General features: G+C 40.9%; 1 protein-coding gene across 1 annotated transcript in view; it reads right to left on the bottom strand.

Moving 5' to 3' along the window:
* The window catches only part of tecta (tectorin alpha), a 181,224-nt gene that overhangs the window by 145,397 nt on the left and 17,821 nt on the right, over positions 1-18,006 (bottom strand). The window contains exons 5-7 of the mRNA XM_043676399.1: positions 17,050-17,306; positions 14,496-14,622; positions 10,908-11,025 (exon numbers count right to left, since the gene is read on the bottom strand). Coding sequence (XP_043532334.1) covers positions 10,908-11,025; positions 14,496-14,622; positions 17,050-17,306 — 502 coding nt within the window. The remainder of the gene's footprint in view (positions 1-10,907; positions 11,026-14,495; positions 14,623-17,049; positions 17,307-18,006) is intronic.

Below are 18,006 nucleotides of genomic sequence, written 5' to 3' on the forward strand. Positions count from 1 at the left end.
GCAATTCCGTCTCTACCCCAATTTCCCACATCTCTCAATCATCTCACCCCCACCCCCCACACGCAGCTTCACCACAAACACCCAGTCTCTAGGTTAGAGGTGTTTGAGAGATAGGGAATCCCAGAGTGTGTGTGAGAGAGAGGAAGGAAGAGAGGAAGGAAGAGAGGAAGGAAGGGAGGGAGGGAGGAAGGAAGGGAGGAAGGGAGGAAGGAAGATCTTGGAATTACCCCCGTGCCAGATGTAGCAGGTGCCAGAAGTAGGAACATATTTTAATTGAATGTACGGCTCAAGAGCTGATATTGGGAGAAGCCTTCAGATATCTGGATTATTGGGTTTTCTTCCAGGGCTGGTGGGACCTGTACAAAGAGGACAGGCTGTGCCAAAACTGGACCAATTCCCTTGCAGGTGTATGTTTGTCCTCGTCACTTGAGAGGGTTTATACTAATGTGGCAGGGGATGGGAACCAGAACATGTGAAGTGATTGTGGAGAAGGTATAGGTTAAGGTTGATAAGAACAAAAGGCAGGGCCAAGTTAATGAGTATGGTGAGACTGGTGGTCTGAAGTATATTTATTTTAAAGCAAGCGGTATGACAGGAAAGGCAGATGTTTTAGAGCCTGGATTAGTACACGGAGCTATGATCTTGTAGTCATTATAGAAACTTAGCTGTGAGAAGAGCAGGACTGACAGCACAACATTCCAGGGTTTCGATGTTTCAGGCAAGATAAAGAAGGATGCAAAAGGGGTGGGAGTTGCATTACTGATTAAGGAGATTGTCACAGCTGCACTGAAACAGCTAATCTTGGAGGGCTCATGAAGCAAGGCCATAAGGGTAGAAAACAAGGAGGTGCAATCACTATGATGGGGCTATAGAGTATGCCTCCAATAGCCAGAGGAAGACGGAGTAACAAATACGCAGGCAGATCATGGTAAGATGCAAGAAAAAAGGATTGCTGTAATGGGTGATTTTAACTTCCTTAATATTGACTGGGACTCCCTTAATTCCAAGGTCTTCGATGGGGCAGAATTCAAGTGCATCCATGTGGCATTCTTGAAACTATGTACCGAGTCAAACTAGGGAAGAGACCAGACTAGACCTTGTATTGGGGAATGAACCTGGCCCAGTGGGAGTACTTTTTGGGAACTGTGATCATTATTCTGTAAGTTTTAAAGGTAGTTATGAATAAGGATAAGTGGTGAAAGTTGGAGAGAAGACTGGAGAAATTTGATTGAGGACAGCAATTGGAGAGTAAATTCACATCTGACATGTGGACGTCTTTTAAAAGCCAGCTGATCAGAGTTCAGGAGCAGCATGCTCCTGTTAGGATGAAAAGTAAGGATGGCAAGGTTTGGAACGCTGAAGGATGAGATAGTCAAAAACAAAAGCAGCACATGTAAGGTTTAGGAAATTGGATTCAGATAGGATTGAGAAATGTAAACGTAGTAAGAAAAGAACTGAAATAAAGAATTATGAGGATTAATAGGGTCCATGAAAGCACAGAATCTCCACAGCACGGAAACAGGCTGTTCAGCCCAAAAAGTCCACAATGACCCTCTGAACAGTACACCAACTAAACCATTCCCCTACTCTATTACTCTAAATTTACCCCTGTCTAAAGCAACTAACCTACACACCCCTGAATACTATTGGCAACTTAGCATAGCCAATTCACCTAACCTGCACATCTTTGGATTGTGGGAGGAAACCAGAGCACCCGGAATTAACCACTCAGACATGGGGAGAATGTGCAAACTCCACACAGGCAGTCACCCGAGGTTGGAATCGAACCCAGGACCGTGAGGCAGCAATACCGACCACTGAGCCACACTTGCCAAAATGTCCTTGGCGAGTAGGATTAAGGAGAATCCCAAGGCATTTTATGAGGAAACATTTCTTCACCCAAACAGCAGTGAGCCTTTGGAATTTACAGGGAGTAACTGATGTCAGATGCTAGATATTGCACTTGGTGCGAATGGGATCAAAGGTTATGGGGAGAAAGCAGGATTAGGCTGTTGATTTGGACAATCAGCCACAATCGTGATGAATGGCAGAGCAGGCTCAAAGGGTTGAATAGGCTCCTGCTCCTATCTTCTGTGTTTCTATTTTACGTACATTATGAACAAGACAGTAGCTAGGGAAAGGGCAAGTCCACCAAAGGACATTAAGGAGGGAATTTATACATAGAGTTAACAAAAGTGGTTGAGGTCCTTAAGTATTTTGTATCAGTCCTCACCAAGAAGGAGGAGGATGATGTTAAGATTTGGGAAGGGGGTATGTTGATATTCTAGGACAAGACAATATTAAGGTGTTGGTGGTGTTGGCTGCATTGAAAAATGTTAAGTTAGATGAATCCTTAGGAACTGATGGGATCCATCCCAAAATAATATAGGCGCCAAGGTAGGAGATCGCTGGGCCTTGGTAGAGATCTTTCTATCCTATTTAACCACAGTTGAGGTCCCAGAAGACTGAAGAATAACCAATATTGTTCTTTTATCGAAGGGCAACTTGAATAATCTGATGAGCCTTACATCAGCGGTAAGGAAATTACTGGAGACTATTCTTAGGAATTGGATTTATTTGCATTTGGAAAATAATGGACTCGTTAGGGTTGATCAGTATGGCTTTGTGCAGGGGTAGTTTTGACTCAAATTTGATTGAGGTTTGTGAGGAAGTAACATATATGATTGATGAGGGTAGGACAGTGAATATTGTCTACCTGAATTTTACTAAACAGAGTCAAAGTCAGATGTACAGCACATTTGATGAGGTCCTTGATGGTAGGTTGGTCCAGAAGAGGTGGTGGTTATGGAGGGGTATTTTTCTGACTGGAAGTCTGGGACCAGTGTTCAGCAAAGATCAATGCTGGGACCGCTGATGTTTATATATATGATCTAGATGAAAATATAGGTGGTCTGATTAATAAGCTTGCAGATGACATGAGAATCAGAGAAGTTGTGGATAGTGGGGAAGGTTGTCAAGAGGTAGTTAGTAAGTTTGCAGATGACACCAAAATTGGAGGTGTAGTGGACAGCGAAGAGGGTTACCTCAGATTACAACAGGATCTTGATCAGATGGGCCAATGGGCTGAAAAATGGCAGATGGAGTTTAATTCAGATAAATGCAAGGTGCTGCATTTTGGGAAAGCAAATCTTAGCAGAACTTATACACTTAATGGTAAGGTCCTAGGGAGTGTTGCTGAACAAAGAGACCTTGGAGTGCAGGTTCATAGCTCCTTGAAAGTGGAGTTGCAGGTAGATAGGATAGTGAAGGTGGTGTTTGGAATGCTTTCCTTTATTTGTCAGAGTATTGAGTACAGGAGTTGGGAGGTCATGTTACGGCTGCACAGGACATTGGTTAGGCCATTGTTGGAATATTGCGTGCAATTCTGGTCTCCTTCCTATCGGAAAGATGTTGTGAAACTTGAAAGGGTTCAGAAAAGATTTACAAGGATGATGTTGCCAGGGTTGGAGGATCTGAGCTATAGGGAGAGGCTGAACAGGCTGGGCTTGCTTTCCCTGGAGCATCAGAGGCTGAGGGTTGACCTTATAAGAGGTTTACAAAATTATGAGGGGCATGGATAGGGTAAATAAGCAAAGTCTTTTCCCTGGGGTCGGGGAGTTCAGAACTAAAGGGCATAGGTTTAGGGTGAGAGGGGAAAGATATAAAAGTGACCTTAGGGTAGTACGGGTATGGAATGAGCTGCCAGAGGAAGTGGTGGGGGCTGGTACAATTGCAACATTTAAGAGGCAGGAATATGGGTATATGAATAGGAAGGGTTTGGAGGGATTTGGGCAGGTGCTGGCAGGTGGGACTAGATTGGGTTGGGGCACCGAGTACAAAAGGCATGTCATGTTGCAGCTGTAAAACAAAATACTTGGAGAATCGTGCGCAGTTTTGGCCACCACACAATAAGATGGATGTAGAGGTTTTAAAGGGTGCAAAAGAAGTTTGCCAGGGTGTCACCTGGACTGGACTTTATAAGCTACAAGGATTGGTTGAACAAATTTGGGATTACATTTGCTAGAACATCGGAAGCTCAGGGGTGTCTTAATTAAAAGTATCCAAAATTATGAGTGGCACTGATAAGGTCGATAATTGGAGTCTTTCTCCCAGCACAGAAATGTGAACCGGACATAGGTTTAAGATAAGGGGGCAAGTTTAAAGGAGATGCGCAAGGGAATTTTTTTTTAAAAAAACACTGCAGGCGGCAGGGCCTGGAACATGCTGCCAGTGGAGGTGATAGAAGCAGGTACGATAGCAACGTTTCAGGGGCATTTAGATAGAAATGAACAGGCAGGGAATTGAGCGATGCAGGCAGAAGGGATTAGTTTAGAATGGCATCATGGTCAGCACAGACATGGTGGGCTAAAGAGCCTGTTCCTGTGCTAAAAAGAGAAATTAAAATAATTAAAATGCAATACATTAAGGGAAATTTGGATTTTTTTCTGCAAATTATTACTTTTAAATATAAAATGAATAGATTTTTGTTGTCCATATGCATTAACTATTAACAGGTCAAAACATGAAGAGTCAGGTCTCAACTTATACACTTAATACACTCTCAGTGGCAGATCAGCTTGAGGGTTTAAGTGGTTTATTCTTGTTCCTGTGTAACTGAGAGAAAATGCAGCCTTTTCTTTCCAGATACTCATGGCTGCCTGACCCAGTGATTGCCTGGCCTATGTGCTCTGCTGGGCTAGGACAGTGTTGTTAGACACTCTTCCTCTAGTCTTGGTCCTGTCTCTGTACTTATGTAGGGTCATGACCTGCAGAGAGACAGTGAAAGTTAGTGAATGAGTGGCTTACTGAGAATAGCTCAGTGGAGGTGTGAACCCTTCACACACTGAATGGAGAATTAAGGTGGTGGTGGAATAGGGGGTGATGAACGTAAAGGCAAGTTTTTGAAATGTGCAGAGAAGGTGAAGACGGCGTAAGCGGTTGTACAACAGTAAGCGTGAAGATGGAGGTATGGAGAAGGGAACAGAAGAGATTACGTTTGAAATGATAGTGGAATGCAGCAGGGTGTCCTTGCATATGTGGGATGAGACACTAGAAAGGAGGACAGAAATGTTGAGACTGGTGGGTGAAAAGGCTGTTGCATGGCTAGAAAGGAGGAGACATTAACAGCTGCATGCACCTTGTTGTACAAGTAGTAAATGAACCCAGGTTCTGGGATGCTGCTGCTATGAACCCTATCTTTACAACTGTATATAGACTTGGTTTATTCTGATCTCAGGAACACCCTGAACGAACCTCAAGAGCAACTGCTCTCTTTTTGCCCTCACAAGAACCCCTTTGCTGACAATAGAAGGCAAACTTTTGACTCATTTGTATCTTCAAAAAGTCTTCAGAAGTTCTTCAATAATAGCTGTGTGGCGAGGAAGCTACTGAGCCAGTGTATGAAGCAGATGCTGCATGCATGGGGTGGATGGGTTGGTCAATTCAATGCAAACTCTAACACAGCCCATTAAGCATATTGAAAGAACACTTGTGAATTAAAATGATGAATCCAAAAAAGTAACAGCAGATTGGCCACCAATCCCCCACACACATTCAGCATCCAAGATTAAATCAACAGTTTAATGTCAGATGGCATGGAGGCATGATACGGGATCTCTAGTCTTGGTCATGAATTATCGAAGACGTTAACTCAAGTTGACTGCAAGATTGATAGATTTATTTATTGTCACTCGTACCGACGTACAGTGAAAAGCTTTGTTTATGAGCATTACAGGCAGATGATAGTAAGCAAGGATGTACAGAACAAAACATTTTGACGGAGGCATACAGGTAACATTGCACAGGGCCTACAAGAGATCAACGTTAGCAAGGTCAGTATTATTTGAGGCTAGACAGTCCATTCAATAGTCTAGAACAAAACATTTTGACGGAGGCATACAGGTAACATTGCACAGGGCCTACAAGAGATCAACGTTAGCAAGGTCAGTATTATTTGAGGCTAGACAGTCCATTCAATAGTCTAATAATGGCCAGGAAGAAGCTGTCCCTGAACCTACTGGTGAGTGTGTTCAGGCTTCTGTATCTTCTGCCTGATGGAAGAGATAGTAGGAAATCATTACCAGGGGACGAAGGGTCTTTGATGATGTTGGCAGCTTTTCTGCAGCAGAGAGCCACATAAATGGAGTCCATGGATGGAAGGTTGGCTCCTGTGATGGCCTGGGCTGTGCACACCAGCCTCTGTAGTTTCCTACGAACCTGGGTAAAACAGTTGCCATACCAGACTGTTGTGTACCCGGACAGTATGCATTCAATTGTGCATCTCTAGAAGTTGGTGAGGGTCCTAATAGACATGCCAAATTTCCTGAGTCACCCAAGGAAGAAACATTGTTGTGCCTTTTTGATAGTCGCAATTACACGGGAGACCAGGACAGATTGTCGGTTATTGTCACTCTGAGGAACTTGACGCTCTCCACTCTTTCAACCTCAGTTCCATTGATGTAGATGGGGGCATGTCCTCCTCATTTCTTACTAAAGTCAATGATTAGTTCTTTAGCTTTGCAGGTGTTGAGAGAGAGAATGTGCTCATTGCACCACATCACCAAACCCTCTATGACCCTTCCGTATTTTGACTCATCATTGTGAGATATCCGTTCCACTATGGAGGTATCATCAGTGAACTTATAGATGGCATTCGTTCGGAATTTGGCAACACAGTCATAGGTGTATAGGGAGTACAGTAGGAGCTGAGACAATAGTTGAGGGCTCCAGTGTTGAGTGTTGTTGTGGAGGTGGTGCAGTTACCTATCTTCACTGATTGCTGTCTGTGGGTCAGAAAGCTGAGGATCCAGTTGTAGAGGGCAGAGGTGAGACCAAGGTCACAGAGTTTTGAGGTGAGAATTCTCAAATTTAGCTTTTTGGCAAGCTCACAAGAGGGCTATGAAACTTTCTAACTTAAGCACAAACTGCAGATGTTGGAAACCTGAAAGACAAACAGAGTGCTGGAGAAACAGGAAGTCTGGCAGCATCTTTAGAGAGAAAATAGAATTAATGTTTCGAGTCCAATACCCCTTCATCAGAACCTGCTGCATGTCTATAGGATTTTATTTGCTTTCCTCAAAAGTTTCCATTTATCTATTTCTGCATTCAGAATTGGATTCTACACAGGTACTCAACTGATTAAATTACCCTTGTGCCTAGATTCTGGAGAGCTAATCGGAGAGGAAAGTGGGCCTACCGAACAAAGCATGTTGTTTTGCTGAGCCTGAAGCAATCATTCAAAGTAGTACAGTATGCTGTGTGCTAATGTATCTGCATGAATCAAAATGATGCAGCATGTGGTCATAGAGTCAGAGATGAATGATCTGCTCAAGATTTTGGGATGGTCAGCTCTGTTGCATGGAATAGATAAGAGATCCTGAAGAGCAGGAGACCCTCCATTTTCTGGTACCAAGTGGCTAACTGTTTCTCTAAGATCTGAGATTTGGCAGGAGGAAATAGATTGAGTGAAGAGACTAAAAGACAAAATGATCCTATCCTGTAAACTCCTACTTGAACTTGTGGGCATGGGCAGGGGGTTGGAAGAAGATTACTGAGACTTCAAAGTGAAAATTTCCACATACTCCCATTTGCAGGAGACCACTATAAAGGGAAAAGACGCAGACCTCAAAAACAGTGCTGAAATTAGTGAGATTCTGACAGGTGGACACCCCAGTTCGGCCAAGGGATCTTAAAATCATGCAATATGCTCATTTTGTTAAATTCTATGCAAGAAGTTGAACACCCATCTTAGACAGCTTATAAATGACCAGACTCAAATTATAACAGAGCCGGAATAGATCATTCAGCTTTTCAAACCTTCTCCACCCCCCATTCTAGATCCTGGCTAATCTGGTATTCTTCAGGCATTTTCAGAATGCTAGTTTTCCTGAAATTAGTCCTAATTCCTCCCAAAGCTGGAGTGTAGTTTTTACAAACTGATGTACTAAAAAGATTAAATAAACCAAATGTCAATCTATATTGGTGTCGTCATCCAATGCCAAAAAATATCATCCATGTCATTGAGGAAATAGAAAGTCAATGGTGAACAACAGGACAGATTTTGTTAAAAACAAAACCTGTTTGATGAAGTAAGGAAGACAGCAGTAGGATTAATGCTATATGATCATTTAAAAGAAACTTTATAAAGTACTGTATAAATTAACTATTCGCAAAAATAAGTCCCTTAAAATTAAATATAGTAGCAGTATACACACAAAATTTGTCGTCAGTTGGAAAGTAGAGGGTAATAGAATGATTGACCTTCAGATGATGACCAATTTCTTCAGGCTGAGTATTGCACATTACAAATGGAACTCCCCACTTTATACTCCTTTGGGTTCCTGACCTTGCTAACATTATGTGCACTAGCACATCTGCCGACTGATGAAAACCCACCAGCTGGTTAAAACCATCTGTGCGAACATACCAGTCCCTGATGACTTGGTCAACTCACTTACCATCCTGTCTCCAATCTCAGCAACGTTCCTGAGACTTACATACCAAAAAACATACTTTTGATTAAGAAATGAGAAACACAGGAACAATACTAATCTTTCAATAGTAGATTCTGAACTACCACGGCAAGAATGATCTTCACCAAACCTGTATAGGCCAGGTCAAAGTCCCTGTGCAGCCTTTTTCCATCACTGCAGCATCAGCACAAATCCTTATACACTTGTGGAAGAACACAAAATGCTCTGTATCTTGAAGGAAATACCCTCTCAACAGCCTAAATAGTAGACTGATCACAAACTCAGCAAGTGAAATTACTGTTGGCCTTTAGAGATTTGCATTTACTTAATAAGGTTCTGAGACAATTGTTCTATTTGATAAATAAATTAGTGTCCTAGAACAGGGTATAGAGGACATTATTTCCTCTGCAGTCTTTGAAATTAAGAGACTACGAGTATCAGGGCAGAGAAACCAGTTGCATAGTCAGTGCATCAAAACAAAGGGATGGAATGGTGCTATAGAAACCAAGGTATCTAAAGATAGGATTGAATTATTTTTGTCTGTACATTACAGTTAAATCATTCACGGCCAGAGGTAGGGGGTGCCATGACGCCAGGTAATGAGCTGGTCAGAAGCCAGAGAACAGCATGACAATAAAAGTGTTGGAATTAAGGGGAGATGGATGGCAAGGAAACAGTCATGTGGTCCAAGACAGCCTCTTCACTGATCAAGCTCTCTCAGCTGGTGAATAGAATGACTACACAGGGCTAATATAGATCTGTGGAGGGCTTTAATAATGCCAATATCATTGGTAGGGGGCACACAACAAGAACTTATGTTGATATAATGCCTTTCATCCTATGATACATTCTAAGGAATTTCACAGGAGCAGCATGAATGAATCTGGTCACATACGGTCATATTAGGCCAGACAACTAAAAGCTTGGGGAAGGAGGTAAGTTTTATAGTGCTGTAAAGAAGAAGGAAAGTGAGAGACAAGTGTAGGAAGGGAATTCCAAAGCTCAGTACTTGAGATTATAATGACTAATGGTAGAGTATTTAAAATCAGGGATTACTTAACGAGGTCAGAATTAGATGAAAATATTTTGGAGGGGGAGCTCTAGGATACGATGGAGCAAGGAGTGAAGCAGTCATGGAAGAATCTGCAAATAAGGATGAGAAGGTTAAAGTAAAACATTGATCGGGAAGCTAATGTAGGTCAGTGGCATAGGCATAGATGACGTTTGAAGGCTAAAAAGGTGCAAGCGAGCCAGGAATGCTTGGAGTAGTCATAACTAGGGGTACCAAGGACACAAATCAGGCTTTCAGCAGCAGATGAGCTGAGAAGGGTGAAGTTTGACAACATAATGAAGAGGAAATAAAATGGTATTAGTGATGGTAAGGATGAGGTTCTAAAGCTTATCAAAAATGATACAAAGATTAATCTCAGAACTGTTGACAGGAAGAATGATGAATTTAAGATAGGAGTTGGTAACTAATGTACTCACATGTTAAAGGGAGATAAAGTAGACTGAAAACAGGCTTCTATCAGCCCAAGGTGTCAATAGATTTAACAAGTGTATGGATAACAACCATGCAAAACATTCCAAACGGCAATATGCAACATATCAGCAGTTGCTAATGTGATGGAGGGCATATACCCTGATAATGTGCAGCTACTAATAATTGCATATATTCAAATTGACAAAGCTGTTTTATCTGGAATTTCACAATTTACACTTAGAGTCATAGAGATGTACAGCATGGAAACAGGCCGTTCTGTTCAATTTGTATAACAGTTGCTCATTATATGTACAGCAAGCGTTAGGCAGTGCTTTCACGTTTCTCTAACATTTTATGCAAAGTTGTTGTGAATGGGATATTATATTTTACACTGTTTGAAGCAATTTGCAGGGGGTCTTGTCAAACATTATTCTACCAATAGGGATGCTTTGATTATGACAAAATCTCTGAAGAGTACCTCCCATACCGGAGACTGACCGCTTTTTATTTTTCTGCATCTTAATAAGGACAATATTTGTTCATTTTGGTGTTCTAGAACTGAATGGATCAGTACCCCATCCAATTCTTGGGATAAATATTTTGGAAGAGAAAACAGACCAGTGGATTTGCAAAGTACATTGAAAAATAGCCTGCAAAGTGCTACAAGACTTAAATATGAACAAACCTACAGATTGCCAATGCTAGAATTCTGTCCAATCCACAAGTGTAACTTTAACAAACCTTTTAAACTTATGGTTCTACAGTGTCTTGTACATCAATTACAAGATGACGAGAAAAGTTTACACCAAGAGGAAAGTGGGAAATTAGCACAAATGGCTCAAAAACATACTTCATAGAAGTGGAGTGTGAAGCTCTGAGGGAAATAAGAAGAATAAAGAGCAGAACTGTAGGGAGTAAGGCTATGGAGGCTCAGAATTTTGAATATCAATCACTTGCCTGTCTGGTAATTCTTCATCTGGGTGATTTATATGGTAACGTATGAAAAATCGTTCAGCATCTATTCTTTCTCCAGCAACTTTACTGCCATTTAACACTGTTACAGATGGCAACCTGTTCAGAAAAAAATAAATTAAATTAAATTAAAGCCCGCCAGCAAGACAAGATGTCAGCTTGACTTTTACGAATAACTATCTAAATAGCAAACAAGTGACCTCAGTGCAACAACGTATAAAAGTACAACTCAATCTCAGATCAGTATTATACAAGAACAGTGATGTGCTATACAGAATTCTAGATTTCTTCACCAGTTAGTAGAGTTAAAAAGCTAACATTACAATAACTTGATGCGACCCATTTCTCCTTCTTTAAAGTTTAAAATCAACCCCCACTTTGCCAGAAAATCTCCCATGCAGCTCAAATTTTGTTTGATCATTTTACAGTGAAGCTTGCTATATCTCACTGCATCAGTTGTACAATGTAAATGCAAGATCCTGCCTATAATCAATGAACTCTTAAAAAAAATTAGGTGCTTAAAGAAACATTGGATACAATGGGAAACAAGCAAAAATGTGGGATTAGATGCAGTTTCTCATATGGAAAATGAAATGATAGCGACTTGGTGTCTCTGCTGTGATGGTAATCTGGCATTTCCTGATCAGGTGCACACAGCACAAGAGATAATAATAAAGACAATGAGATATTTTTGAAGGGAAGAATGGAGATTATGACAAATGAGCAGATAGAAAGTACATTAAGATCCAAGTTACAACCAAGCAGCGAATTTGAACAGTTTAAAGCAGAACTGTGCTGCACTCTTTGGAAACTGGGTAAAAGATAAAACCATTGAAACAGTGCATGTTAAGATCATTTATAAGGCAAATATTTAGAACAATATGTCTGTGCAAGAATGGATACCAGCAACCACAATAAACATGCCAGCCAAAGCCCCATACCTGCAGTTCAATGCAAATCCTTCACAACCACTAACACTCAGATGTTAAGTAGTGAGATAGAATTTGCAACACAAAACAAGGATTTACAAATGAGACTTTGTGGGTACAACTTAGGAATAAAAAGCGGATGGTCACATTGCTTGGGTCTATAATTTACTCCCAGCAGTCAACAGGCAAGAGAAGAGGTATGTAGACCAATCTCAGGAGGTGTGTAATAACAACAAGGCAACTACATTAGGGGATTTCAACTTTCCAATATGATCCTAACTAATCATAGCGTAAAGGGCTTAGAGGGGACAGTTTCTTGAAATGTAATCAGAAGAACGGTTTACAACAACATGTAGAAGATCCAACAAGAGACATTGCAGTGCTGGTCTTAATCTTGGTCACAAAGTTGGACAGACAGTTGAGGTGGCTGTGGGGTGAATTTTAGTGGTTGTGACCGTAACACACTCATGGAAAAGAGAAAAAAAAGATGGTCTGCAAAACAAAAAAAAAAGTATTTTGGATTGAGGGAAGACAGAATTTTTTCTTAAAATAGGGGAAAATCTGAAAGTGTATTCAAAAAGGAAATGGGGAAAGCACAGGCACAACATGTTCCTTTTGGAATGAAATGTAGGAGCAACAAGCCCAGGAATATTTAGGGACTGGATAAGGAAGAAAAAAAAGGCAGATGTAAAGGAAGCAAATCAACTGAATAAATGTGCATGGGAGAACTTAATTAGGAGAGCAAAGAAGGGGCTTTAAAAAATATAAAAATGGTGAGAATCAAAAAATATTCTAGACATATTACAGAAAAAAAAAGGGGTGTGTGTGTGTGTGTCTGTGTTCAGATATTGGTAGGATTTTAAATGAGTTCTTCATTTCTGTCTTCATTCGGAGGGAGAAGGATGTAGGCACAGAATTTGAAGAGAGGGACTGTGAGGTTCATCAGCAGACTAAGAGAATGGAGGAGGCACTGAAGGCTTTGGTAGGTGTAAAAGTGGACAAATCCCTAGGTCTGAATTAGTTGAAGTCCAAGCTTCAGTGGGGGACAAAGATCGACATTCAGGGGCACTGACCAAAATTTTATATTTCTCTCTGGGCATAGGGGAAGTGCTAGAGAACTGGATGGCAAACATGCGGTTTTGCTTTTCAACAAAAGAGACAGGTTAAACTAGGGAATTATAGATTTGAGAGTCTCACATTATTGGCAGGGAAACTATTAGAAAAAACTTCGAAGGAGACAGTTAGAAGTAACTCAGCAAGGTAATTCAAAATTGGTTGAGTGGTAGCAGACAGAGGGTGGTTGTAGAAGATTGTTTGCCTGACTGACTGGAGGCCAGTATCATACTACAGGGATCAGAGGTGGGCCTTTTTTTTGGGGGTGGGGGAAGTGGGGGTGATGTGTAGTATAAGTAGGTTTGCAGATGACTCAGTGAGTAGCCAAGATGTTGACAGTGAGGAAGGTGGCCTTCAATTTCAAGGAGATATAGATGGCTGCGGATGTAGGTTTGCTCGCTGAGCTGGAAAGTTCATTTCCAGACGTTTCATCACCCTACTAGGTAACGTCACCAACCCAAAGAAACCCAAACACTTAAATAGAAAGCAGGAATTATCAGCAGTGCTTCACCTGGAGGCCCACTGAAGATGTTACCTAGTAGAGTGACAAAACGTCTGGAAATGAACCTTCCAGCTCAGCGAGTAAACCTACATCCAGAACCTCAACCTGAGCTACAAATCTTCTCAAAACTTGATACAGATGGTTGGTCAGATCAGTGACAGATGGAATTTAACCCTGGTAAATGAGAAGTGATACACTTTGGAAGTAGTAACAAGACAAGGTAGTATTGAATGAATGACAGGATATTAGGACAGTCAGAGGACCAGAAGGATTATGGGGTGCTTGCCCACAGATCCCTGAAGACAGGGATTTTAGTAGGTTAAGACAGCATATGGGACACTTGCCATTATCAATTGCGGCACAGATTATAAGAGCGGGAGGTTGTACTGGAGTTGGTTAGACTACACCTGTGCGCAGCTCTGGTTGCCATACCATAAGAAGGATGTGACTGCACTAGAGGGAGTGCAGGTAGATTCACCAGGATGTAACCTCGGCATGAATATTTTAGCTCCAAGAGGTTTGATCAGTTCAAGCTGTTTTCTTTAAAGCAGAGAAGGTTGGGGGGGATGGGGACAGAGGGGCGGGGAGGCAGAAGTGGGCGCGGGGGGATCTTGATAAAGTTACATGGATGATGAGGGGCATGAACCGGAAGCAGCTGTTCCCCTTAGTTGAAGGGTCAATAACAAGACAACACAATTTTAAGGTGAAGGGCAGGATGTTTAGTAGGGATTTGAGGAAACTTGTTTCACCCAGAGGGTTGTGGGAATCTAGAATTCACTGCCTGGGAGGATTGTATAGGCAGGAAACCTCAGCACCTTTAAAATGTATATGGATGTCATAACATTCAAGGCTGTGTGGGGAGTGCTGGAAAATGGGATTAATGGAGATGATCAGCACAGACTTGATGGGGTGAAGATCCTCTTTTGTGCTGTATCACTCTATAAACCCTCTCTGGCTCATTATCAGATGTAACCTCCCCCTCGCTCAATAAATATTCTCATGACTGATCAAAAGATTATGTTTACCTAGCAATGATGAGTTTGCGTCGCTCCTCCTCAGAATAACTCTGGAGCAAAGGAATTCCTAGAAGCCTCACTTCTTCCAATTTGGGGAATGCTTTGAGTTTATCAATGTCATCCCATGAGTTTAGTCCTAGTGGATAACAGTACTGAATTAGCATCTGCAGTTACCACCAAAGCAGCATGCTTAATTAAACTTTGGAACTCACTTCAAATTCATAGCACCTTTTATCAGCTCATGTGATATTATCGGAGAAATAGGTTACTTAGATTTAACACAAGTCAGAAAAATGACATCACAAACTTAACCTGGGTAAATTGAAGCCTAGTGATTTCCAATCTAGAGTGCAAAGTCATGAGGAAATCGCACGAGTTAATGCAATCAAAGCTTTAAATTTGAAAAATCAGTCTTTGGCTAAGAATTATGCACATGCTATTCCATTAAAAAAAATGGGAAGGAAACAGATAACCGGCAACTACAGTTGGATTTGTCCTGCTTTTTGTGTACAGGACATATCTGGGCAATTTTTCACATGGTTGGGTATATGCCAGGGGTGTTGGCTAGGGGTACAGCAAGTTCCAGAGCAGAAGCCTTCAGTACTACTGCCAGAATATTGGCAGGGACCACACTCTTTGCAGTATGCAGTGCTTTCAACCATTTCTTGGTATCAGAATGGCTAAAGACTGGTATCTGTGACATTGTGGACCTCTGGAGAAAGTAGAAATGGATTAACCACTTGGCCCTTCAGGTTGAAGAGTGTTGTGAATGCTTCAACCTTATCTTTTACACTGATGTGCTAGGTTCCCCCATCATTGAGGATGGAAAACAAACAGAACTGCGGATGCTGGAAATCAGAAACAAACAAAAAATTGCTGGAAAAAAAACCTCAGGTTTGGCAGTATCTGTGGAGAGAAAGGACAGTTAATGTTTCAGGTCCAGTGACTGGGTTGGAGATATTTATAGAGCCTTGTCCTCCAGTGAGAGTTGTTTAATTGTCTATCACCATTCACAATTGGAGGTGTCAGGACTATAAAGCTTAGATCTCATTCACTGGTTGTGGGATTGCTTAGTTCTGTCTATCGCTTATGATACTTGGTACTCTAGTAATCCTATTTTGTGGATGTAACTTCAAAGGAATGAGAATGGTAATAGCAAAAATTTAAAGAGCATGAAGGAATTGCATAAATTGTTCATTGCTGTTTGGCATAAAAATAAAATAGGAAAGATGGCCAGACCACAGCTATCAAGGAACATTAGGGATTCTATTAGATCCAAGGAAAGGGCACACATAGGACAAAAGAAAACCCCCAAGGATTGGGAGCTGTTTAGATTTCAGCAAAAGAGAATAAAGGATTAAGGGAAAAATAGAGTATAGAAATAGCTTGTGGGAAGCACTCAAACCGAACATAAAAGCTTCTAAAAGACGTGTGAAGAGAAAAGATTAGTTAAGACAAACGTAAGCCCCTTATTCAGTTTACGGAAAGGGAAAAAAATGTTGCTGTGTCACTTAAGATTCTGGCTCATTATTAAAAAGAAATGTCACCATTTGCTTAGATGGACAAGTGAAAAAAAAAGTGGTGATCAATGTGTTTTGGAATAAAGGCACACGTGTGCATGGACTACTTTTCATTTATATAAGTGGTTTGAACATAGCCACATGAAGAAGTGCACTAAAAAAAATTGGGGATGACAAAGTGAGGAAGAAAGCAGGAGTATGTAGGTCAACTTAAACTGGGTGATGGACTGGACAGATATATATCCATCTGACACAGAACTGTGAATTAGCACATCCTGAGGAAAACAGCATTGCAGAAGAGGCATAAAAAGATTCAGAGGAAGAGCATAATGAGTAGTTGTGTAGGTATACAGACAATTAAAATGAAATGCAGATAGAAAAGGAAATACCATGTGGTCATCATTGAAGAATGAAGAGAATTAGAAGAATGTGTCCCTGTGGAGTGCAATTAGAAGATGCGAATGGCCCGGAGACAATGGTTACAAAATAAAGTGCAGCCTTTCCAGGATTTTGTTAGCTTCTGAATCAACAATATTCACCCAAATGAAATATATAGAGTTCTCAGAATAACATACCCATTCGAAATTTCTGGGATAAGAGAAGCTTTGTCTGCGTTAAGATATTACTTCAAGTACACACAGAAATTAGCTTGAAATTAAATCTGGACTTCCTCTCATCAAGTAATGGAATCTCTGACTGAACAGGAAAGAATAAAGCTGTGATCAGTTCAGCAGGCATTCCATCTAACCCAATAATCTAAAGAATGATTTCCAGTTTTGATGAACAGAAATTGGCCTAAAAAATAACCCTTTTATTCTACAGGTGTGCCTGAACCAGAGAGTGTTTACAGTGAGTTCAGACTTTCAGTATTTGGAATATTTTGCTTTCATAACTCAAACTTAACACTAACATTATAGCACAGAGAAAGTAATTCTATAATATATGATGCACTTGCATAAATGCAATCAGCATTTGGAACTTAGCATATTTCAGTTTTATTTGTATTCCAAACAAATGTGAATTGATCTAATTACACGTTATACCTGAGTTATGAAGATTAATTGATCGTAGGTTTTGGAAAAGTCGTGCCAGAGTTCCCTGAGAATCTGTGATGCTTGTCAGGTTGTTGTTTGCCAGGATTAATGTGTCCAAGCCTGGGAACATTTGTCCAAGTTTGTGTACCTCTGCCCAGTCAGTGAGATTATTATCAGTGATATGTAGAAGTCGAAGTGACGGGTAGGAGCAGGACGACAGTGATACTGTCCTGTAGTTATTAAAGCACAGGAAGAGCTCCTCTAACCTGCAATGGAGAAGGCCAAAGAGAAACAAGAGTGCAAGAGAGGTCAAGAAGGACAGAAATTTAAAAAAGGTACAGGGAGTGAATGGAAATGAGAAAGGGAATAGAGAAATGGAAATGGTTAGTTTCACAAATATACATCATACATTCTACCAATCTATTAATTTGCAGATTCAGAAATGAAAACCCTATGAAAGCCCCTGAACCAGTAAACTCCAAGATTATTCCACACCAAAACCACTGATTCACAAGTTTACTTTTTCATATGTGGGACTACAAAGCAATAAATATTATCTGGAATTCCCTCCCCAAGGGCATTGTGGGTTAACCTACAGTATGTGGCCTGGAGCTGTTCAATGCAGCAGCTCACTACCATCTTCTCAAGGTCAACCAGGGAGAGGCAATAAAACGTTGGCCATCCAGCAATGTCCACATCTGATGAGTGAACAAAGAATCAAGACCCAGATAACAGTTTACTTTTGGACAGAATCTTGAAGCAAACAACTACAACAGTATAGTATAGGGATTTCAAACAGTGAACTGAAACTAAACATTGAAACAGAATGATGGAATGAGAAATCAGACTTTGGTTCAGAAACCACATTTGCCTTTTAGGAAATCCATTTACATTGGAAACTTGTTTGCATTCTCTAGAATTCTCCTGTTGTGCTGAACTTTACACGACATTTTAAACAAAAAGGCT

The sequence above is a fragment of the Chiloscyllium plagiosum genome, chromosome 35, assembly GCF_004010195.1.
Source record: "Chiloscyllium plagiosum isolate BGI_BamShark_2017 chromosome 35, ASM401019v2, whole genome shotgun sequence".
Taxonomy (NCBI): Eukaryota; Metazoa; Chordata; class Chondrichthyes; order Orectolobiformes; family Hemiscylliidae; genus Chiloscyllium; species Chiloscyllium plagiosum.